This window comes from Epinephelus lanceolatus, chromosome 17 (assembly GCF_041903045.1).
Source record: "Epinephelus lanceolatus isolate andai-2023 chromosome 17, ASM4190304v1, whole genome shotgun sequence".
Classification (NCBI taxonomy): Eukaryota; Metazoa; Chordata; class Actinopteri; order Perciformes; family Serranidae; genus Epinephelus; species Epinephelus lanceolatus.
In genome coordinates, this window is record NC_135750.1 from 40,535,774 (window position 1) to 40,562,053 (window position 26,280).

A 26,280-nucleotide genomic window follows, 5' to 3' on the forward strand; every position below is an offset into this window, starting at 1 on the left:
TCTAGAGATGGGTCTGCTGCTAGAACTCTGTGTGGCATTCATCTGGTCTCTGATCTGAGCTGCTGTTAACTTGCGATTTCTGAGGCTGGTGACTCGGATGAACTTATCCTCAGAAGCAGAGGTGACTCTTGGTCTTCCTTTCCTGGGTCGGTCCTCATGTGTGCCAGTTTCGTTGTAGCGCTTGATGGTTTTTGCGACTCCACTTGGGGACACATTTAAAGTTTTTGCAATTTTCTGGACTGACTGACCTTCATTTCTTAAAGTAATGATGGCCACTGGTTTTTCTTTAGTTAGCTGATTGGTTCTTGCCATAATATGAATTTTAACAGTTGTCCAATAGGGCTGTCGGCTGTGTATGAACCTGACTTCTGCACAACACAACTGATGGTCCCAACCCCATTGATAAAGCAAGAAATTCCACTAATTAACCCTGATAAGGCACACCTGTGAAGTGGAAACCATTTCAGGTGACTACCTCTTGAAGCTCATGGAGAGAATGCCAAGAGTGTGCAAAGCAGTAATCAGAGCAAAGGGTGGCTATTTTGAAGAAACTAGAATATAAAACATGTTTTCAGTTATTTCACCTTTTTTTGTTAAGTACATAACTCCACATGTGTTCATTCATAGTTTTGATGCCTTCAGTGAGAATCTACAATGTAAATAGTCATGCAAATAAAGAAAACGCATTGAATGAGAAGGTGTGTCCAAACTTTTGGCCTGTACTGTATATATATATATACACACACACACACACACACATATATATATATATATATATATATATATATATATATATATATATATATATATATAAAAATAGACACACACACACACAAAAATCCAAGCGCAGGGCAGAAATAGCGCGAGCGCACAGAAACAGTTTGAGTGCGAGGAGAAAAGCCGAAGCTCGAGCAGGAAATCTGTGCAAGCAACATGGTATCTGAGTGCGAGCACACAGTTTGAGCAGAAACAGAGTAGATCCAAGCACAAGCAGAGACTATTTGAGTGCGAGGGCAGGGTTTTTGAACGTGAAATCAATAACTAATGCTCTCAAAGGTCAGTGTAACCTCACAAAATATGTCTTTAGCCATAATACAAGAATTCATATGGTTATTATGACAATACTTCACACAAATGCCTGAAAGGATAAAATAATGAAGTGATGGCATTTTATATCCAACCACTGAAAGGTCAACTTTACTGTGACATCATAATATTCTGCATATAACACTTTTCTGGCCATCATTTAATGTCATACGTCAGGAACAGAAGGGAAATATTTGTTAAAATACTTTATTGATGACACTCATCTTCTGTGCTGTCGAGGGGACAATGGGTGCGAATCTTCCATGTTTTCACAGACATGGATGTAAACTCTAAGAGAAATTTGGCTGGTGCGTGGAGGTATACAACCTAGTTTCCCCACTGTCAGAAAATTTCATGAGATGACCCAAACCAACAATGTGTCAGTTTTACTTTCTGATTTCACTACCCTGTCTGTGGCTCTTAGCCCAATTCTGTTGGTTCCTTCTGAAGATATACATCTGTACAGAAAAAAACAGAACATCACCAGGCTTATGTAACCCTGAGTGTATTGCACATTGTACCAAACCCTGTACTGCATGACTCTACTATGGACTATATCTTGAACTATATCTGCCTTATTGTCACTATTCTGTTATCTTAATGTACAATTACCACAAGTCCAGTATATTCACTATTATTTTCAGGAGGATATAGTACATAATCCTCTGAAGACTCCAGCAGCAGTTGAAGCGCCAAACTATGTGGCAGCGTGTTAATACAACGTAAACTCTCTGCAGCATCAGTACAAAGGTAATAGACTCACTAAAGTCTTGTGCTCCTTGCTGAAAGGACGGATAATGTGTCCTTCATTCTTGTAGGAAATACCTTAACTTCATTATTGTCAGCTAGGCTTTAAAAGGAAATGCCCCTCCTCTCTCCCTGCTACTGTCCTCTGTCTCCTTGTGGTGAGGAGTCGGGCCCTCTCAACTCACTCTTTTGTGTCTCTGAAATAATCCTTTTATGTTGTACAGTTTGCTGTCTCAATATGCTGGCAGCACAATGCAGGTTTATAAATGGTGCTTGTGCATATGCGTTTTCCCTTCTTGCATTTGCTGTCCATAACCTTGGCACAAGAACGCTGCACCAATAGTCGGCTAAGATTCCGGCAGTTCGATGGGTATTTCGGCACCCACAAAGAGCCAGGAGGACATTAACATTTAACTTCAGTTCCCATTCAGGCGCGTGAAGGTTGAGTTTTGCATTGAATTTACAGTTCATAAGTGTTGAGCCTGCCCGTCAACCTTTGAATCCAAGCATGAATGGGATACATTTTTTGCCTCTTGCTTTTAATTCACTTGACTTTGGGAACAAGGATTTGCTTTTGGTCATTTTTGTAGAGGGCCTGAAAACAGAATGGCAACATCTCCAACCAGCTGTTTGCCTCTTCTGAAAGATACTGAAGGAGTTAACATTACTTGCCTCTCAAACAGTGAATGCTTTTAGTCAGATTTCTTATCTTTGTTTATGTGGGAGAGAAAAAAAAAAACAAGTAAGATTAAGTCTTTCTTAAAATAAAACAATGCATATCTTTCTCTAGATACTGAAATGAATCATCCTTCCCTTTAACCCAAAGGTCTGTTGGGAAACACCAAGACTTTTGGACTTTAAAGCTACACTTATCTTTATTTTTCTGAATAGAATATAACTGGATGGAATTTGAAAGGTGTTACTTCTAGTGAATAAGGGACTGTTCTTTATTTATCAGAGCTGGGGTGTGTTTTCCTTGAGCTTCTCTGAGTGACTGGTGGAAAATGCATGACCCTCCCTCCACAATAAATTAGTTATCAGATGTTTAAAACTTACCCTTTGATGCTGGACAGTTAAAAGTTGAAGGTGAATTCCTGGAGTTTAAAAAAAGACGATTTTTTTCACTCGTCACCAGTGCTGGTTAGTTCATGCAAACTGTTGAATTTTGGCAAAATTTTAAAGGAGACATAGAATAAAGTGATTTTGATGAATTGTCACTATTTAAAGCTCAGATTTGATAATCCAATGATAAATTCTGTTTTTAGAGTTTTTGGCTGTAATGGTGTGATTTTGGCAATTTTTAAAGAATACATGAAGGCATGTGTTCTTTAAAAATCTCTGGTAAAATTAATACAAAATACAACCATTTAAATTTGTATGCCCCTCCCCTAAGCCAAAATAAAAAACATAAGTTCCAACTTTGCACTACTGTGTCCTAACTGGATGCCACGCAATCAAGTGTCGGCAACCAAATCTGTTTGATTACATTGTTTTCTATTGGACTATCATAACTGCACACAAGCAATGCTGCATGATGACACTCGATCACACTCTGTTACTGACTGGGTTACACCCATCAAAAAGTCCATTCTAGTATGCTGCATGTATGCAGTTCACAATGATAGAACTGGCATTTTCACCACTTTTCAAACAGTGCATCCTTTATTTCAGAGAGGAACAAAAGAAGAAAAAAAGTTTTGATGGCTGAAACAATTGTCACTTGCTGATTTTTATTTTTTATTTATTTTTTTTTTAACCCTCGCTTGCTAGATAGGTTTGCTAATTAAACCACATACTAAGGTTAGCTTTGTAGTAGCTAGCTAAGAAAATAGCTAGCTAATTAACTCTGTGAGCTGGTTGAGAAATTATTTTCCTTTTAAAATGAAAGGGTTAATAAATATTTACTCAAGGGCCTCATACATGATATCATGCTTAAAGACTGAGGCTAAAAGTCACTAATGTCACCACCAGATCCAGGTGGAAGACATTCAGAATTCAAAGAGGGTACACAGAGTGATTTAAAAAAAAGGACACTCACACATCCAAAAAAACAAACCCCACCCTGTCATCACCTACTTCCACACAGATTCAGATCCCATGGGTGGAAAACACTGCATGATGCTATCTCACTTAACAAGTTCATGGAGTATAAACTTCCACAAACCAACGTCACAACAGGACAACACAGCTAATAATACTGTCTCCCTTGTGCTGGCTCATGTCATTCCTGAACAGGGCTTTTTCTACCCTATGATGTAACTTTCGATGTAACTTCAAGAGGGAACGTCCTTGGCTACTGCCTCTTGCTATTTGTTCCACACCCAGTGGAAGAAATGCCAGATTATTACTGTAGGTAGCAGGCTAGACTGCCGGGCATCCTAATGTGTTTTTGTTTTTTCGTCATGCCTCCATGTTACAGTTTCCGTGGCCAGAGGCATTTTGTTTTCTGGTTGTTCATATTCTTTTCCTATTCTCGTGAATGCGATATCTCAAGATTGCCATAAGGGAATTTCTTAAAGTAAATAATAATAAACATCCACTTGGGCTCATCGATGAACTGATTAGAATTTCATGGTCAAAGTTTGAGGTCACTATGACCTTTCATTCTTTTTTTTAAAGATTTTTTTGGGGGGGCTTTTTTACCTTTCTTGTATAGGACAGAGTGAAAGGCGATGAGAGAGAGAGAGCAGGGGGTGACATGCAGAAATGGTCGCAAGCCTGAGTTGAACCTGCGACTGCTGCAGCGAGGCATTGCCTCTGTACATGGGGCGCCGGCACTATCCACTACGCTATCGACGCCCCATGACCGTTCATTCTTTCTTTTTTTTTTCTTTTTTTTATTTAACAACATAAAACTTCAACAAAGACAATACATATCCTTACAACATAAACTTGCAATAAAACCACACATATCCAGCAATATAGAACAAAACAAAACAACACATATCCAACGACACATAACTACAACAAAACAACACATACAGTTACACATAAAAATACGTGCATACCTCTCATCTTTGATACATGAACCAAAAATGTATGTCTTTTAACTCAAAAAAGTTTGCTCTATAGCAGCTAAAAAGTTCATTAAACTAGGCTATATTAAAGTTTTTGATATTGCCAAGACGTCCCATCTCTTTATATCTGCACTGTTTCCCTTAGTTTTCAACATAATCTTTGTTAGCAAATAATGATGTTTAAGGTACATTATAAAATTTCTTAAAATAATCCTTTTTTGAGTTTTAAATATGAAGGCTTTTCCGAGCAGCACAATAGTATTTAACAGCATATTTTGTTCTGATAGCCGCTTTTGAAAACCCCAAATATTATTAATGGGGGATAATGATAAAACAAGTCCTTGCTCGGATAACCAAACTGCCAGCTGATACTAAAAGAGAGCAACGTCTGGACAATACCAAAATAAATGCATAATGTCTTCCTCCTCATCTCCACAAAATCTACATGTATTGTCATCTGTTATTCTCCATATTTTAAGCATCTTTCTTGTTGCTCATATTTTATAGAAAATTTTTAAGTGAAAAACCCATAAAAGTTAAACAATATGATTTATAAATGTTTCTAAAAAAAGTTCAACCAAGAAAGCTGAGTATCAAAAATATTTTTCCAATACGCTTGAAAATAATATGGGTGAGCTCCTTTTTTTTTTTGGAAGACACAAAGAAATTATACATGTCAGAATTAATCTGCCCTTGCCCCAACCATTTACAGTTCTTAATACATGGGCGGCAAACACCTAAATCTTCCTGAGATTTTCCAACTTTTAATCGCCAAGACGACGGAATTGCAGAGAGTAACTGCATATAGCTCAATTTTGAGCAAACATCCCCATATTTAGAAACTAACAATTCAAAAGTAAGAAATTCTCCTTCACTATTCACTAAATCATTAACAAAATAAATATAATTATCTAAAAATATTTGCCAATTAACAGGCTTTCTCTCTATACAGATATTTTCATTTAGCCATAACATCTGTTGTCTGATCTCTGATGAATTATTTGGCAGAAAAAACTGAAAATGAAGCCACAGAGACAGTGAATTTCTAAAAAAGATAGATTAGGAAAAAAAGTACTTAAGCGTACCATTGAGGCAGGGCATAATTGAAAGAATGGATATAATTTTCCAATTGATGGACCGCACTGAGCTAGAAATAGCTTGGATGAAAACCATTCATGATTATTATATAATCACTGTATCCATGCAGCTTTTAAAGTAAAATCAAGTGCTGAAAGACTTTTTCAGGGTTCAACGCTAAGGTTTTTTTTCACTTGCCCGGTTGGGCAAGTTGGTCAGAGATCTACTTGCCCGAAGTCAGTTTTTACTTGCCCTATAAAAATTGTTTAATTTAAGCGGCTATCAAATAACAAAGACTGCAGTTATTTTTATGTTATATAATCTTTATTCACACTGTATTTATTGATTAAAACAACATATGTCATGTATTGTAGCTTAATTCCTACACAAAAATGACAGTGTCAGGGCTTAAAGTGAAAAATTTGTCAATCGTTCTCCGTCTATAATTTTGCACCCTACTTGAGCCATGCCCACCTCTATTTATTTTTCACCCCTCTCTCCAGTTCTGCTGTGTTAACACCGGGTTTAATATATTTTGCTTCCATCTCTCTGCCCTCCTCTACTCTACTTCAACGCTACTTAGCTCTCTCTCTACTCTACCAGTAGACTACCACATCCACCTGTTGCACAAAACGCACACAGCAGTGTTTCCCCTAGGATGGAGTTGTAGGAGCGGAGGTGAAGCACACGCATGAAAAATAATTTTCACATGCGTGAAACTTTTTTGTATGCTTGCTAAGCACAGCCTGCTGGGAAGTTTCTATGTATCTACTGGCACCAGAAGGGCTCTTTAGGACTAAGTACATACAGTACATTTGTGCACAGTAATGAGCAGGTGAAATGTCTGTCTAGCTTACATATGAGGTGTCTCAAGATTTAGGAACATACAATTGTATTGAATATAATAAAAGTAAAAAGTCACTTGACATGCTGCTGTTTTGTGCTATGACCTATTTAAGTGTTGGAAGTTGTTATTTACGTGACAACGCCTGAACGCAACACAAGTTCAGCATGAGTGTCGCGCAAAATAATATCAGTGGGGGCTGTGGGCAGGACATTGTTACACAGCTGTGCCTGTGACTTCAGGCAGAGAGACCGCTGCATCAGAGCAGAAGAGCACGTTTTAAAATACATTTATTTTATCAATTAGTTATTAACTTTTACTATTTTTAGCAACTCGCCCAATCAGGCAAGTGAGTTGTTAGTTTACATGCCCGACCGTGAGTTTTACTTGCCCCGGGCAATCGGGCAATCCTTATTGTTGAGCCCTGCTTTTTAATCCCAGGCCTCTATTCTCACGCGTATTATACAAATAATTGTTTAATTTTGTCAGTTTTGCGGCTCCAAATGAAATTAAAAATTCTTTTTTCATACGTTTTTAAAAAAGCTGCATCAGGAGAAGGCAGAACCTGCAAAAGATAAGTAAATTGTTAAAGTATCAGTGAATTAATTACAGTAATTTTTCCATAAATAGAGAGATACTTACCTCTCCAAGCCTGGAGAATTCTGTCCACTTTTTTAAGCTTTAGATCAAAATTAATTTTCACAAGAAGGTTTTTATCAGCTGGTATATATATTCCTAATAGGTTCACAGGGCCATCAGAGCATTTTATAGGGACCCTACAGGAAACTTGAAAATCTGTTGTCTTCAAAGATCCAATTTTAAGGATAGAGCATTTCTCATAATTTGGTTTCAATCCTGATAAAGAGGCAAAAGGATATAATTCTTTTTTTTTTTTCTTCTTTTTTTTAAAGATATTTTTTGGGCATTTTTTGCCTTTAATGGACAGGACAGTTAAGTGTGAAAAGGAGATAGAGAGAGGGGATGACATGCAGCAAAGGGCCACAGGCTGGACTCGAACCCAGTCCGCTGCAGCAACAGCCTTGTACATGGGGCGCCTGCTCTACCACTAAGCCACTGACGCCCCCCCCCCCAATCATTTCTGATTCTTATAGCCAGCATTTCCATTGAAAGAATAAATAAATATGCTGATAAAGGGCAGCCTTGTCTAACACCTTTAGAAAGTATAATTGTATCAGAAATGTGTCCATTATTTATAATTCTACTACAAGGATTTTGATATAGCACATGGACCCATTTAATAAAGGTCTCACCTAAATTATAGATTTGCAAACACTGATAAATAAACTTCCACTTGATCATATCAAAAGCCTTCTCAAAATCAGCTATGAATATTAGACCAGACAAATTTTCCTTGTCGTAATATTCCATTATTTCAAGGAGACTAATACTATCACCTATAAAACGGCCTTTCAAAAAACCTGTTTGATTAGGATTTATTAATGTTTGAATAACTTTTTTTAATCTAAGTGCCAAGCATTTAGCCAAAATGCGTGCGTCGCAACACAGAGGTGTGAGGGGTCAACAGTTCTTTAATTTAACAGGATATTTTGCCTGGCCTTCTGCATCGTGTTTTAGTAATAAGGAAATTAAACCTTCTTTCTGAGAATTAGACTGATGACCAACATCTAAAAAAAAAGTTATAACAGGCAAGCAAATGATCCTTAATTTCAGTAAAAAAAAAAGTTCTATAGACTTCGACTGGCATTCGATCTAGTCCTGGTGATTTTTCATTAACTCTTCCTCATTAATTGGGCCTTCACATAATATCTGTTGCGCATCAGTAAGTTTTGGATAAGGGCACAATTTCATATACTTAAGCAAAGAAAAATTTGTGTCATCATTAAAAATCCCTGTATAATACTCCATTAATGTTTTAATTATGTCATTTGTAGATGTAGTAATCGCTCCATCATTGTTCATAAGTTTTATTCTTCCCAGATATGTTTCTATTTTCAACTTGCAAAAAATATTTATTACATTTTTCACCATACTCCATCCATGTTGCCTTACTTCTGTATATAATTCCCTTAATTTTACTTTGATAGAACCTCTCTAATTCTTTTTCTTTGTCATCTAGTAATTGCAGATCTTGGTCAATACAATCAGATCTATTTTCATCCAAGTGATTTCTAATATTTTGCACATCATCTAACATTTTTTTTTCTCTGTTACAGGTTTGTTTATACTTCCATGCAGAATATTTTATAGCATGACCTCGAAATGCACATTTATATGTATCCCACATAATGTGTGGATTTGCTGAACCAGTATTAAAGGAAAAAAATTCCAGGATAAATTGTCTTGTTTTAAGAATAAATGTCTCATCTTCCAGTAATGATTGATTAAACTTCCAATAACCTCTACCCCTGTTAGCATTCACAAAATTAAGTTTTAATATAATAAGATGATGGTCGGAATTAAATCTTTCAGCTATCGTTACTTGGCTAGTATTTGCAGTTAAAGAGAAAGAAATAAGAAAAAAAATCTATTCTACTAGCAGATGCATTCCTTCGCCAAGTATATCTAATTAGATCTGGATTCTTTATCCTCCAGATATCTACTAAGTCCATAGCGGACATCATAGATGTAAGGGCATATCGCTATTGACCTTGATAGTCTCCTCCTCTACCAGCTCTATCCTTGGAAGGTTGGAGAGCAATATTATGGTCTCCTGTTTGAATTACAGGAATATCATAATGCTGAATCATACCGTATAAATTCTCAAAAAAAAAAAAAAAAAATAGGATCATTATTATTTGGAGCATATACATTAACCAAGTAAAAACATATTTTTTCAAGTTCAATATCTAAAATGATTATTCGACCATCCATATCACATTCTATCTTATGCACACAAAAATCTAGATGCTCTTTAAACAAAACCAAAATTCCTCTTTGATTTCTCAAACCATTTCCATCTTTCTTCATCTTCCTGATTGGAGTGGAGTGTGTTTCTTGTAGACCAGGGGTAGGCAACCTGTGGCTCAGGAGCCACATGTGGCTCTTTAGCCCCTGTCCAGTGGCTCCTTGAGCATTTGAGAAAAGAAGTCTATGGAAATTCATTCTATGAATCCAAATGTTGCTGAACCTCGATAGCAGTGGCTGGTTAGCTATGGATGCCAAATCCAAAAAAGTAAATTGAATAAAATAGAGAATGTAGTAGTGCGTGGACAGATTTGTTTGCTCTCACTGCCAGCTCTGCAAAATTTAAGTACCAGATAATTATTAATAGTGCCCTGCACTGTGTCCACCTTGTGGTAAAACATATTAACAAATGCTTATTTAGACCATAAGTATACGCTAATTTAGACTTAATAGGCTATTTACCTTGATTATAAGGCTCAAACATGTTTTGTGGCTCCACACAGATTTTTTCAAATTATTTTTGGTCAAAAATGGCTCTTTTAATGGCACAGGTTGCAGACCCCTGTTGTAGACATATCAAACTCTTTTTTGTCAGCTAACCAGGTAAATATTTCAATCCTTTTCATATCATTTGCCAATCCATTGCAATTATAGCTAGCAATACATAGGGAATCAATACTTATCATGACTTAAGGATAAAAATAAATAAATAAAATAATATATCTGCAAATAGAGCTTTATTACTAATCTTAGAGGCTCACCCCACACTTGTGTATCAATGTATGCACAAGCAAACACAGGACAACGACAAAAAATAAAAATAACAACATATAGCATTAGCTTACATTAAAAGACTACCAGCAGGCCAAGTCAGTGGCGAAAAAAGAAAAAGAAAATATACAAAGGGAGATAATTATAGATCTATATCTTATGTCTTATTCCGCTCATCAATGTCCTGCATCAGCATCATCAGCTGGTAAGAAAAGCCAGGGTGTAACAGTTTTGTCTTTATATAGCTCACCGTCAATATATAGCTTGTCAGGAACAAGCCTTACCCTGCCTTTTCCTTTTTTCTTCGTTTTCTCCTTTCGGAAAATGGGAAGCAGTGCTCTCCTCCCATCCACAGTCACGGTTGGAAACTGCTGACTGATGCCAAAAGGTTTCCCTTTCAGTTTTGGGCCCAGACTGAAGACCATATCTCTCTGTTTATAGTGCTCAAAGCACGCGATGACCCCTCTGGGTTTAGGCTGCATCACCACACCATCTGTGAATAGGGGATTCCCCGCCGAGGCTGGCGATCTCCGTGCGCCCAGCCTGTGCGCTCTATGGAAGGTGATCTTCTGGACAGTTTCTCTGCTCATCCCCAGCGTATCCGTGAAAAAGTTTCTGAGCGCTTCCTCAGCAGTCTCATCCTTCTTCTCAGGGATCCCAGTGAAGATCAAATTATCTTGCACTGAGCGTGTCGTCATCTCCAACATCTTTTCTTTCATCTTGATATTTTCTCTGGAGATGTGGTTAACTGACGTCTCCAACTTCTTAACTTTTCCTCTCATAACTTCCACATTGTCGCGGGTTTGCTGCAATAAATCCACAGTAGTTTGCACAGTGACTTTTAGATCCTTTATGTCATTTGCCAAAATGTCCAGCTTGTCAAGCTTCTTTAATTTCTCATCGATGCCGATCAGAATTTCCTCCATATTAATAGGTTTCATTTGTGGCAGGGCAAAAAGCGCCCTGCTCTGGACTGCTATCAAAGTCCCAAATTGCGCGGTTAGAAGGTGGTTCAAGTCTGCTCCGGTTTGAATTAAATGACCTGGGCGTGCTTGTTGAATCACCAGACGCCATCAAACAAAGGGACAGACAATCCGGATTAAAAAAACGCCACCAGAAGATTGTATAGTCTCTTTTTTTTTTTTTTTTTACATTGAACAACGTCAAAAAGTGTCCGGAATCAGATCAGGGAGTTTAAATATGAATGACACCTTAGATCTCCTGTATTTTAAAAAGTTTGCCACCCGACGTTACCTGCTGGCACACTCACTCACGCATGCGTACCATCATGCGTGGTGATCTTTCATTCTTCTCATTCTCGTTAATGTGTTTTCTTAAGAGCACCTCGAAGGATTTTTTTCAAATTTGGCACTAACGTCCAGTTTGACTTAAAAATGAACTGATTAGAATTTGGTGGTCAAAGGTCAAGGGTCAAGGTCACTGTGACCTCAATAACATTTTATTTCCACAACTCAAGAATTCATACACTAATTATGACAAAATGTCACTCAAATGTCTTAAAGGATATAATGATTAAGTGATGATATTTTATGTCTAAAAGCTCAAAGGTCAACTTAACTGTGACATCACAATATTCTGCAAAATATTCTCCATTACTCAATGTCATATCTCAGGACCAGAGGGGGAGACATTTGGTCAGATGCTGAATCAATCTTCTGTGCTTGTCAGGGGGAAGGTGAATGAAGCATCTGTGTTTTCACAGACATGGTACCCCATACACACACACATTTAGACACTAGTTGGTGAACATGGTGAAACATAAGCAGCTGAAAAGCAGATATTCTCAGAAGTTGATGCAGACAGAAACTGAGCTAAAAGGGGAGTGAATGTTAGACTTAAGTTCATCAGGTTGACACAAACATGACTCCAAAGAATATGATTAACATGTTGTCAACTTCATAAAAATATAAAGAGAAATTAAATGTAATTTATAACAACCTCCTTTCCTTTATCTTATTCTTTTTACAGCTCTCATGTCGCCCTCTAAATCACCATTTACTCCTCACCTTTAGGTCTCTGCTGCCCGAGAGGAGGTGCCCGGCCGTAGAGGCTTTCCTGGCTACATGTACACTGATTTGGCCACCATCTATGAACGCGCCGGTCGAGTAGAGGGCAGAAATGGCTCCATCACCCAGATCCCTATTCTCACCATGCCCAATGATGGTGAGAGCAGCAACAATGGAACAAAAGCTTTCTTTGCTTTTACTGGGACCAAAATTACATCTTCAAAATTGTCAGCCTTGTAGGGAACGTAGATCTGGTGTTCTGCAGTCATGCAGATTGTACTTTTTGTATTTTCTGTCCTTAAATGCTGTCTCCTAAATCTCTTGGAAAGTCATTGTTTGAATTACTGCATCTCAAATGGACTGAGGAGACATTTTTGATGCCTGCAGTTACTATAGCAACACGTATGAAGGGCCTACTCCTATCTAGTTGAACAAGAGTCCCCCATTACAGCATCACAGGGATGTGATTGTGTCGGCTTTTACTAAACACTGCTGGTGTTCCCAAGGGCTCTCGGGCTCTTGATTTAGGGTAAAGGTCTTTAAAATTGGAAGCTCACAGAAATCTGCTCTTTTTCTGTCATATGTATGACATGATTTTAATGCCTGCAAATCAGTGAGTGATTTGAACTGTGTCTCTGTTGTAGATGTTTTTTGCTGTGAATGTAAACTCAACTAAAGCTAATATATTGTGTTTACATTAACTGTACTGATTTATTTATCACATACATGATTATGTGGGGGATATGATGTAGGGCTGCACGATATTGGAAAAAACTGACATTGCGATTTTTTTTTTAAAAAAATTTCAGTATATATTGGAATATTAAAAAATACAAGAAATAGTGGCGGGGCTTTTACTCACCACAACTGCAGAGGCTACCAGCTTCATTTGAAACAGACTACATTATAAAAGGCCATTATTTATCGTTCCCTCTGTATCTTTATATTTTTACTTTTTATCCGCTCCCTTTGCCTTGATAAAGTTAATGCCTGGCGCAGTCATTTCAAACTCAACACTTCCTGAACTTTTTTCAAATTAAAAGCCCCTTATGACCTCGGCTGAGAGAATCCCTCCATTTTCTAAATCAGGTTTTATTGGGAATTATTTGTAGGAACTTGTTATGGAGAAATCAGTGACTTTTATGTTTACGTATGGTACTTCAAATGTAGCTCCTGCCATCTGCTGGTGTTTTTTAGGTGACTACAACAACATTTTGGCTGGCACATGACACACAGTGACTCAAATGATAGTAAAAGTAATAAAAATAGGACAAGAATAACCCGATGACATCAGACACGTCGTGAAAGACGACCGGGGATAATTGGTGTGTACCATCACGTAGTGTGTCATGTCTGTTGGCCCTGTCACGGTGCAATTTTATGACTCCACAATCGTGTAATGTGACAAAGTGAATTTCAGAACGGGAGGAAAAGTTGTGTAGTGTGTACCAGGCATAAATCCTTCTTTACTGTTTCTCCCTCTTGCATGTCGCTCATTTTCAGTGTGTGACTGCAGCGTGTGTATGAGAGGGGGAGGGGCTGCTGTTGTCAGAGAGGGAGAGACAGAGAGAGAGGCGAGCGGAGCAAGGAGCGGAGCTTCAGAGCTGCTTTTCTGAAGCAAAACAAAAGTTTACATGTTCTAAAAAAAGAGAAAACATCGCAAGTCCTGCGATGTCATTATTGCACATGCGCACATCACGATGACGATGTTCAAACGATATATCATGCAGCCCTAATATAATGCCATTAAATACATTTTTGTGCCTCTAACAGACATCACCCATCCAATCCCTGATCTGACTGGATACATCACAGAGGGTCAAGTCTATGTTGACAGACAGCTGCACAACAGACAGGTATTCATTTCTCTAAAATATTCATCCAACCCAGGGCAAAGTGCTGGTACTTGTTCTTAAGTGAGATGGTTTCAATGTTAGCTTTAAATGAACATGCCATGTGTTGTAGTGGTCATTTTTGTGTGTATTTGCATATATAAATTAGCGATTACTGATCAAATGCTTACGTGTGTGGTTTTGGCAATCTAACCAGGTGACAAGAACCTATTGTGTGTATGAAAACTGAGGCATCACTAAATTCAACCACATTAAGATGCTTGACAATTCAATTGTAAACCATCTTCAGAAAGTATGAAACACTGGTCAGATTGGTTATGAGGTGTAGTATAATGATTGTGGCATTAACTGTTACATACAACGAATCCAAAAGGAGGTAGGAATGAGGATATTGACTTTTAAACATAATTTGACTCCATAAAGAGTGACAGGAGAGTGTGCTTATATTGGCTGAAGGAAACCCCTTTTCCACCAACATGGAACCGGTTCCATTCTGGTACCCGCACTTAATTTTAAATCGTTCTGAGCATTTCGACCAAAATAAATTGGGTATTGGGTTCATGTCTCTGTCACCCCTGATGACTTTGCACCCCTGTATTCTACAGGTTAGAAAGAGAGAAAGAAGAAAGCAACAATAGAGAAGTGGAAAAAAGAGTGTGCAGTGGTCTCATTAGTAGTTGGTCCATGCCACAAATATCTGTAATAACAGAACAAAAGTTTGCAGGTAATCAGTGTAATCTGCAAGGTTTTTTTTTTACAACTGTTTACTTCTGTTGTGCATTGTGCAACACCATTAATTACAATTGTGTTGTGCAAAACTGGTGGAAACTTAGGCTGGTTTGCTGAATACCACCAAGGTTCCTAGAATCCTGAAAGGAACCGCTTCAGGAACCAGAGCTAATTTGATGGAATAAAAGAAAGAGAGATGTGTATATGCAGATATATTTCTGCCAACCTCACAATGAGGTGTGCCTCACAGACTGAAAATGATTAAAATACAACATGCATTTCAGTTTCATGTCTTTCCTTCAGTCCATGTAAGCACATTCTCCCTGTCACTGTTTATGGAGTCAAATTGTGTCAGTATCCTTTCATTCCTACCCCAAGTATTTGCTGTAAGTGGCAATTAATGCTATACTCATTATACTACACCCTATAACCAGGCTGATTCCTGGACAGAACTCACGATTGTGTATAATCCAGTTAGGGGAGAAAGGTCAGCTGACACACCTTGACATTCAGATCAACCTCCGATGTGGATTTTACCTGTGTCACTGTGTCAGTTGGGTAACAGTGGCAATTGCCTGTGATTTCAATTCACACGATCCCAGAACTATGTTGCATGCAAGACTTGTCTCAACATGAGATTGTGCACTATTGCAGTGCAGTGGAAAGGTCTGTCCAAATCTGTTGCCACCCTGACAGTTAGAGAAACAAAATAAAACTGGGTTGTATAATTTTTTTTTTCTAATCAGAATTTGTTAAATACAGTGCTGGATGAACAAAGTGTTTCCGAGTAATATTTTGCACAAAGCACAGGGTTTTCTGACTTGTGCACAACTCAACCTTGGTCAAAATTCTCCATTCATTATACCATGAAGCATGTTAGCCTATGCCGAGTTTACACCACGCGACTTTGGAAGTTGTTGAACCAACTGGTGTCAGAGGTCCAGACATTATAAGCTCTTTTACCAGGAGAGGTGCCTGATGAGTATGTCAAGTGATGTGTGGGTTGACCCACAACATAGGGCAGGTGCTTACTGAAAAGTCAGAAAGTGACAAAGCAGCGTTCTGAATAAGTTAATAGAATAGAATAGAATAGTTCAATTCAACTGTCCAGGAGCTTATAAAAAAAAACAACCATACTTCCCCTCATCATCAGTGGTATTAATTTAAATAGACACAAAATAAGTTAAAATAAGTGCATAAATAGAAATTAAAGATCAAATTAAAATTAAAATAAGATTGCTTATTCCACAGTCCAGTCCAGTTGTGGCTAATGTGATTTGTGCGAATGTATGTGTGACTAGATTCAGGAGGTGTTAAACAGTCTTATTATAGTGGGGACAAGGGATCTCTTGAAGGATGGGTTCATGGGTGGCACAGGTTTGACTTTTGACAGCCTGTTATGTTTGTGACCCACTGCTGGTAGACTTCAAAAGTAGCTGATAGAAGTTAACATTTAACTCAAAGGCTAAATGTCCACAAATTAGGAAAACACTGATATCCAGGATCTTCAAGCAGAGGACAAGATTAGTGGCCATATAACAGGGACAATAAATTAACATTAACATTAACATTTTAATGACGTTGTTTATAAAGCGCTGCCAATGCGTATGTTACATGTCACACAAGAGGCCAACACTGTTGTGTTGTGTGCTGACCTGCTGTCTAAAATCAAACACTGGAACAGAATGATGCCACCGTTGTTTGGTTCTGTGTAAAAACGCCAAGGAGGCATAAAGAGACTTTGTAGCGTCTCTATAGTGTGTAAAAAGAGTTTGTGGTTCTGGCAACAAAGAATCTTGTATTACAGTTAAACATGATGCTTTCAATTCAAATAAACACAAGAAGTTTGTGCTCTAGAGAAAGGATCAGCACTCAGTGAATAACCTCCTAAACCCTATGATAAGCTATTATGGCAAGGCTTAACTATACAGACCAGTGAGCAGTGATAACTAACGTGTCTTTGGGGTCATCGGGTGGGAACCTCCTTTCACCAGTTTTTCGTCTAGTTGGTCCCACGACACCTCCAGGAGGCTAGACAGTGATCTCTGGCGTCCCAGTGACACTCCCCGAATGCCAGGTCTTACTGCTCCCCGCACCAACCCAATAACCTCCTTTACCTTACATTGCACATTCCTTTCTCAGCCCAAACAGCACTGCCATCTTCAACCAAACCCAGGCTCTGTACATGCGAGCTCCAGGTAGAAACAGTGCTGATATTACCTTTCCTAGCACATTCACCATACTCTATTTCACACGCTACATAGCATAACTCCAATATAAACTAAAGTGGATAGATAAACTCACAGGATCAGCAAACACACTCACCTTGCAGCATGGTCTCAAACAAAATGGATTCAAATACGCCACTCCCACGCTTAAATAACCTTCCTCTTCCTGGATTTCCTCCTGAGAGGACTGATTGGTGGATCTCTCCACCTGGTCTCAAGGAGTTATGTACTCTGCTTAGTAGTTCTGCTAGTAAGTGCTAAGTACTAAGTGCTCCCCGCACCAACCCAGTAACCTCCTTTACCTTACTTAAACATGGCTTTCTCAGCCCAAACAGCACCGCCACCTTCAACCAAACCCAGGCTCCGTACATGCGAGCCCCATGTAAAAACAGTGCTGATACTACCTTTCCTAGCACATTCACCAAACTCTGTTTCACACGCTACATAGCATAACTCCAATATAAGCTAAAGTTAAAGGAGATAAATAAACTTACAGGATCAGCAAACACACACACCTTGCAGCATGGTCTCAGACAAAAGGGATTCAAATAGGCCACTTCCACACTTAAATAACTTTCCTCTTCCTGGATTTCCTCCTGAGAGGAAGTGGATCTCGCCACCTGATCTCAAGGAGTTATGTACCCTGCTTAGTTGTTCCCCCTGCTGGCCCCCAACTAACATTATTTCTTCTCTTATGTATAAACTGGCTGGCTCTGACTGCTTCATCTGACATTTCCCTCACTGTCTTCCTCAAACTCTGTCCCCGCACTCCAAGTTCCCCCAGGAGCGAGACAGCTGATCTTGCTATGAATCCCCTACACCCCACTTCCACTGGACAAATCCTAGTTTTCCATCCTCGCTGCTCAGCTTCTGCTCCTAAGTCTGTATATCTAAGCTTTTTTCTTTCATAGGCTTCTTCCACTGAGTCTTCCCAAGGAACTGTCAGCTCAATGAAATAAACTATCCATTGACTCAGTGACCACAACACTATGTCAGGCCTCTGCTTGGTACAGACTATTTCCTGGGGAACAACAAGCTTTCCCCCTAAATCTACTTGCATTTCCCAATCACAAGCACCTTCTAGGCGGCCACACCCTTGCCTCCTTACTAACTTATCCCTTCTGTATTTCTCTCCCTCACGGACAAACTGAATTGCTAAACTCCTATCCTTAACACCTTCTGAATTCACCTGTCTTCGTTTCCCTTCGATTCCTGCAGCTTAACATTTCAGCACCTGGTTATGTTGCCATGTATATCGGCCTTGTGACAAGCTAACTTTACAGCCTGACAAAATATGCTTTAAGGTTGCGGTACATGAACACAGTGGGCATGATGGGTCCTCATTTACCCACAGTTTTAGGTTCTGGGGGGTTGGTAACACATCGTATGTAGCCCCTACCAGGAATCTAATTCAATTCTCCTCCATACTCCACAGGTCCCTCCAACTAAGCTTCCTCTTCTCTACACTTTCCCAATTCAACCACTGTCCCTGTTTAGCCTGGGTCACTACCTTTGCACCCCTTACTATCTCCTCCTGTCTACGTATCTGTTCCACAACCAGCTTTCTTTTATCTTTGAGACCTGCTGTATTCCTTACCGGTTTACCTGAGCCAAGCCCCAGGCCTCCCCGGCCAAACTGAACATTACCTACAATCTCTGCATGTCTTAGAGCTGCCTCTGCCTCCTGAACTGCCGATCGTGGGTTCCACTTCCTCCCCTTGGTTGGATTTGGAACCACACTCCTTTGGGCTAGGATATAGCCCAAATTGCAAACACCACAACTCTAAATCCTGACTGCAATTCCTCAAATAAATTATTATCATGGAGAAAATCACACAGCTGGTCTGCGACTACTTTCTCAAGGATCTTTGACAGAAAGGGAAGATTAGACATTGGTCTATAGTTGGCTAACACCTCTGGATCCAGGGTGGGCTTTTTTAGTAGAGGTTTAATTACAGCTATCTTAAAAGACTGTGGTACATAGCCTGTTAATAAGGATATATTGATCATATCTAATGTATGAGTGTTAACTAAAGGTAAGACCTCCTTAAGTAGCCTAGTTGGGATGGGGTCTAAGAGACACGTTGATGATTTAGATGAAGAAATCACTGCGGTCAATTCTTGAAGAGAAATTGGGGAGAAGCAATCTAAATATATATTAGGTCTTACAGCTGTGTTTGAGGTTAGATAGGTACTATCTGAGGACAGGAGGTCATGAATTTTGCCTCTAATAGTTAGAATTTTGTCATTAAATAAGCTCATAAAATCATTACTGCTAAGGGCTAAAGGAATACAAGGCTCAATAGAGCTTTGACTCTCAGTCAGCCTGGCTACAGTGCTGAAAAGAAACCTGGGGTTATTCTTGTTTTCTTCTGTTAATGCTGAGTAATAGTTTGCTCTGGCTTTGTGGAGGCCCCTCTCATAAGTTTTGAGACTGTCTGCCCAGATTAAACGAGATTCTTCCAGTTTGGTTAATCGCCAATTCCTTTCAAATTTTCGCGATATTTGTTTTAACTTACGGGTTTGAGAGTTATACCAAGGAGCGAACTTTCTTTGCTTTGTTAACTTCTTTTTAAGAGGAGTTACAGAGTTGAGTGTTGTTCGCAGTGAGCCTACGGCGCTATCGACAAAATGATCAATTCGGGAGAGGTTAAAGTCGGTACGCGAAACCTCTGTTACTGAAGGACTTGGTATTGAATTTAACGACGGAGTAATCATTTCCTTAAATTTTGCGACAGTACTATCTGATAAACATCTAGTATAGTAACTGTTGCTGAGTGGCGTGTAATCGAGTAAAAAGAAAACAAAAGTAATCAGATAATGATCCGATAGCGAGGGATTCTGTGGAAAGACTGTTAGGTTATCAATTTAAATTCCATACAACAGAACTAGATCGAGGGTATGGTTCAAACAATGAGTGGGTTCATGTACAGCCTGACTGAAGCCAATGGAGTCTAATAATGAGATAAACGCGGAAGCCAGGGGAGTCCACATAATTATGACAAAGTGTATAGATGTCTCCAGAAAAAAACAGTTTCTGTCATTACATTGTTTTTGTAATCTCTTAAGCTGCAATAAAAATGTTTTTTATTGGCAAAGTTTACATTTTGCATTATCAATACATATAATCAGACAATCTGATACTTGTGTTTCAGATCTACCCACCCATCAATGTGTTGCCCTCACTGTCCCGTCTGATGAAGTCGGCCATCGGTGAGGGGATGACCAGGAAGGACCACGCTGACGTTTCAAACCAGCTGGTAACAAATCTCATCTGTTGTAAGCCTGTCTCTGTAAGCTGACTGAATGTTTTCCCCTCTGAATAAAAGTGTGCTAAATAACTAACAGCATTGACAAGGATCTTATACTGCGAGGGAAGTAATAATATTCATCAAGACCACATGACGTCACAGTGTTTTCACGCTGCCATATTTGTGTCCGCTCACAGCAGTCAGGTCACAGGTCACAGCGTTGTCACATTACCAAAACAAGTAGAGTAGGAGGAAAATCAGCGAGAGACCGAAAATGTATGTTACTTGAAGGATGCCAGGAATATGTTGTGCTGTTGGCTGTGATACTAGTCAACAAAGAAACCCCGGACTTCAGTTTTATTCCATCCCAAAGGATGTAGACCGGCGGAATAAATGGTTGGCTGCGATAAGAAGAGACCACTGGCAGCCAACAGCTAACGTTAACTCCAGGTTGTGCAGTCAACACTTCGTGTCCGGTAAGTCCTCAACTCTATCTAATTTTTATTTTAGTCTTTGAAAACCCCTTACAAAACACGCGAAACATGATTAACTTCAGATGCCATATGATTAACGCCGAAAGCCTGACACTACGTTACCTAAACGTAATGTTAGCTACCTCAATGGAGATTCACATTGTCTTATGCTAACATTAGCTAACATTATCTGATTACGGTACACTCAAAAGCTTGTGGTTTGAGCTGATGTCAGTCACTAATTAACTATTATTCATACCTACTCTTGTCGTGGTGTGGGTCCTTAAATACAGTTGCAATCAAAATTATTCAACCCCCATTGCATATTAGGCCTATTGGCAAAATATACAATTTCTCTGCTGTTTGCAATAAACAAATTACACAAGAACTGTTTAAGTAGTTCAATGAAACTAATATTACAAGGGTTTTGATCCAAATTCAACACAAAATGCTACTTTTAATGACTACTGCAGTCTCAAAATGATTCAACCCCTTCATGACAAGCATCTTCAGTACTTAGTAGAACACCCTTTTGCTGTTACGACCTGCTGCAAACGTGATGCATAGCCAGACACCAGCTTCAGACAGCGTTCCTGAGGAATCTTAGCTCATTCCTCATGGGCAATGGCCTCCAGTTCAGTAATATTCTTGGGTGTGCGTTTTGCAACCACCTTCTTCAAATCCCACCAGAGATTTTCTATGGGGTTCAAGTCAGGCAACTGTGACGGCCACTCTAGAATCTTCCATTTCTTCTTCTGAAACCAAGCCTTGGTGGACTTTGAGGTATGCTTGGGATCATTGTCCTTTTGGAAGGTCCAATGACGCCCAAGCTTCAGCTTCCTCACAGATGACATGACGTTTTTACCTAAGATTTCCTGATACTTGACTGAATCCATCGTGCCCTCCACACGCTGCAGGTTTCCAGTGCCAGAGGCAGCAAAGCAGCCCCAGAGCATCACTGAGCCACCGCCATGCTTCACTGTAGGCAGGGTGTTCTTTTCAGCATATGCTTCATTCTTCTTCCTCCAGACATACCGCTGTTCCATAGGCCCGGAAAGTTCCAGTTTTGTTTCATCGCTTCACACAACAGAATTCCAAAACTTCTGTGGCTTATTTATATGGTTTTGAGCATATTGGAGCCGACTTTTCTTGTGCTTTTGGGTCAGTAGTGGTGTACGTCTTGGAGTCCGGGCATGGAGCCCCTCAGTGTTTAGTATGCGCCTTATTGTGCAAACTGAAACCTCAGCGCCTGCTGCCACCAAGTCTTGCTGCAGGTGTTTTGCAGTCACTCGAGGGATTTTTACCACTTGCCTCCTCAGGAATCTGGTGGCAGCCGCTGATAGTTTCCTCTTTCTGCCATGTCCAGGTAGTGTAGCCACTGTTCCTTTAACTTTGAACTTGTGAACTATGCTTCCAGCTGTATCTCTAGGAACATTCAGAGCTTTTTCTATCTTTTTGTATCCTTTTCCTTGTTTGTGCAAGGCAATGATTTCTTCTCTGAACTTTTTGGACAATTCTTTTGACTTAGCCATATTTCTAACATGCAATCAAACATCACTCTCAACAAACCCCTAGCCAGTTGAGGTATTTATGTGTTCTATCTCAAGCACACCTGAACTAATGAAGCCCTTGATTAGTTGCACCAGGTGTGCTTGAAACAGGGGGTTGAATAATTTTGATTAGTTGCATCAGGTCTGCTGGAGACAGGGGGTTGAATAATTTTGAGACTGCAGTAGTGATTAAAAGTAGCATTTTGCATTGAATTTGGATAAAACCCATGGTAATATTAGTTTTATTAAACTATTTCAACTGTTCTTGTCTACTTTGTTTATTGCAAACAGCTGAAAAATTGTACATTTTGCCAATAAGCCTAATGTGCAGTGGGGGTTGAATAATTTTGATTGCTACTGTATAATACACACTCACCGGCCACTTCTTTAGGTAACACTTGTGCGGTCTAATGCAATCCAATCCAATGGTTATATCATAAATGCTATTTTTACGAAGCTTATACATTTTGGGTTTTTGTTGACATTGTCAAAAAGGTGATAATTATACATTATGTTTATTATAGAGGTCATAGTGGATGGTGCTGGTGTACTGGAGTGCATTATATTGTGCGGTGTTCTCATAATTTTGCCCAATCCATTAACATATATTGAGGGGGACAAAATATTAAGAACACTTTAATATATTACACTCCAGTACGCCAGCACCACCCAGTACAACCTTAATGATAAACATAAAGTTTAATTATCACCTTTCTGACAATGTCAACAAAAACTGAAAATGTAAAAAGCTTCATAAAGTAGAATGTATGACAGAGCTATTGGATTAGATTGCACGGGTGGACCTAATGAAGTGGCCGGTGGACGGACGGACGGACACACACACACAGCATGTTGCAGAAGTTAGCGGACAAAATACTGTTGAGGGTACTAAATATGGGTCGCAACCAATAATGGAAATTTTTAACAAATATCGTTGTCTCTCCGTCTCGTTTAAGTGTGAGGTGTGTACTGCCATAGCGAAACTTAGGGGTACGGTCAAATCGGACACAAATATGGTGGCGGTCTCGTTGACGTGACGTCACTGGTACCCATGAATACAGACATTTGATGACAGTTCATTTTAACCATCTTATAATTTGTCATCATACTTAATAATTATGTCTGTCCTTGTCTCCAGTATGCCTGTTATGCCATTGGTAAGGATGTCCAGGCTATGAAGGCTGTGGTGGGAGAAGAGGCCCTTACCTCTGATGACCTGCTCTATCTTGAGTTCCTACAGAAGTTTGAGAAGAACTTCATTGCTCAGGGTAAGAAGATGCTAAAGGAACAATTTACACATTTGTAACCTTGTTTCCATGGATTAGCTACAGAGGTACAGAGGGTGGCAACCACAGCTAATATGTTTCATCTGCCCCTTCACAAAGGCAGCTATTATTCACTCCCTGTTTGTTAGCAGATTAATCAATTGACAGAAAATTAATCATCAGCTATTTTTAGAAATGATTAATCATGGCATTTTAAGCAAAATGTCAAACTTTTTCTGGTTCATGCTTCTCAAATGTGAGAGTTTGCTGCTTTTCTGGGTTACTGGCTTTTGTCTGTTGGTCAGAAAAAGCTTGCAGTCTGACTGAAGACGTCAGCGTGATTTCCAGAAACTTCTGATGGGCATTTTTTACCATATTTGAATCATTTTAAAGACTAAATGATTGAATGTAGATACATTGATAATGTAAACAGTTAGTTGCAATTGTAAGGTATTGGTACCTGTCAGTGTTTGCAAACAAGCAAACTGACTTCTTTATGTAGGCAGATGTGTGAAAGAGCTTGTGCTCTCTGCACACGCAGCCCAAACAGTGAGTTCACTACTCACTACTCACCTCATGCGAAAGTTGAGGTGTTTTATTCAGGCAGTGTAGGACCAAGACGAAACTGATTTAGTACTTAGTAATAATATAATATTCCTCTCTGGAACTGATTGGACTGTTCACTGCTTTCACAAAGTCAGCAGTAAAACTGTCATTTATGCAGAACATATTGTTCAGCATGGGGAAAAGTGATGTGAGCGAACAGAACTTTTACTTCACAATGTTTATTAAGGAAATTCAGTAGTGGGAATGAGGACAGTGCAAGTGGGCTCTTGTGACTTGAAGTATGTCACTGTCGGTATTTCAGTCTTTTCATAAAAATAGGCAGTTTGTGCAGTAGCAAGGTGCAAATACTTTTGAAATTGTTGCTACATGACCAGAAAAAAACAGAGGAAAAGGACTGGGGCTTTCGCTTTTGCTCAAGAGATAGAAAACCTACAACTACCAGAATGCAGTGTGTGCACCGGACCAATAAAGGCTCTTGCTGGTGGGTCACATAAACATTTGAGGAGAGAAATAGGCAACACATTAACAGAATATTTCATATTTGATCAGGACTGCTTAGTTTTACAGTGTGATCTGAGTTTAAGAGAAAGGGGTGGGTCTCTTGCTTGACCCACCTCTATATTCTTTGTGTGTGTGTGTGTGTGTGTGTGTGTGTGTGTCTGTGTGTGTGTGTGTGTGTGCGCGCGTCTTGCATAGTCTAGACCTCCTTTATCGAAAATGTTTTGCACTGTAGTTACTACATTTCTCTGAAATGTTACTGTTTACATCTATGCTTACTGACTTTGACTGCATATACTACACATTGTGCGACCTGCTGTTGTTCCTGTTTCAAGTAAATCCACATTAGCCTTTACATGTTTAATTATCTCATAGAAATCAGATCAAAATAGATGTTTGGTCTGAAGTAATGCTGAAACTAACCAATAGTAGGATTTTTTGCTCATCCATTACAGACAGTATATTGCTTTGAAAGATGATGGTTGATGTGGCATTCACATTGTATTTTTTGTGTTTTATGTTTGTCCCTGGGAAATGTTGATCTGTGTATGTTTCTTCTTTGTAGCTAAAGAATAGCTGACCTTTTCTTTCTACAAGGAGTGACTAAACAAAGCTCAGTGTTGTAATGGTTTAATTGTCTTGGTAGACACCGTACATCCACAGCTGCATTTCCTCCTTTGAACACTGATGAATTCCACAGGAGAAAAAGGCATCATAGCAAGATAAAATGGGATGTGGAGAGAGAAATATCTTCAGCCATCCTCCCTCTGACACACTGTATCTAAACAAGTTTCAGTACACACCTCTTGATCTGTGTTGAAATACCCAGTTTTCAGATCAGATCAGGATTTAATCCAATCCGGCCAGGATAATCCTATCAGATCACTTTGAAATACTGGGCTCTGGTGATCATGTAGTATGGACACTTGGGAGCACCAAAATGGGAAATTACCAACTTCTCAAACAAGGTGATTAAGACAAGCTTATCATACTCTAATTTTTGCCCTCTGTGAGATAAGTTAAACAGTTAAATGCCCCTGAGACGTATTTTGAAGTTTTCTTGTACTGTTATTGGGTCATTGGTGTTTGGATGCATCATGGTGCTCTCTTTCATCCAGAGATTCTCAGCCCTATTGTACCAAATATTACATTCAGTACAGTATCTGTAGTGTCCTCCACCTAATGTTGGCAATTACAGAGGAGGTCTTGCTCACTACATGGTAACTTGACCATGACAAAAGAAAGAAAATGAAATCTTAAAATCTCAAACTATATCCTCGATCAGAAATTGTTGACATTATGTCACAAACAATTTGAGTTTGCTAATAAAAGCTGTTGGTATGTTGCCCTTGAAGCAAACAGAACTGACTGTATGTCTTGGGATTCCTCAGAATTTGACAAATGGCAGCAA

At 39.1% G+C, this 26,280-nt stretch overlaps 1 protein-coding gene across 1 annotated transcript in view; it reads left to right on the top strand.

Moving 5' to 3' along the window:
- Positions 1-26,280, top strand: part of atp6v1ba (ATPase, H+ transporting, lysosomal, V1 subunit B, member a) — a 114,189-nt gene that overhangs the window by 84,720 nt on the left and 3,189 nt on the right. Inside the window, exons 10-13 of the mRNA XM_033627980.2 lie at positions 12,462-12,612; positions 14,229-14,311; positions 20,421-20,525; positions 23,678-23,807. Of these exons, the coding sequence (XP_033483871.1) occupies positions 12,462-12,612; positions 14,229-14,311; positions 20,421-20,525; positions 23,678-23,807 (469 nt within the window). The remainder of the gene's footprint in view (positions 1-12,461; positions 12,613-14,228; positions 14,312-20,420; positions 20,526-23,677; positions 23,808-26,280) is intronic.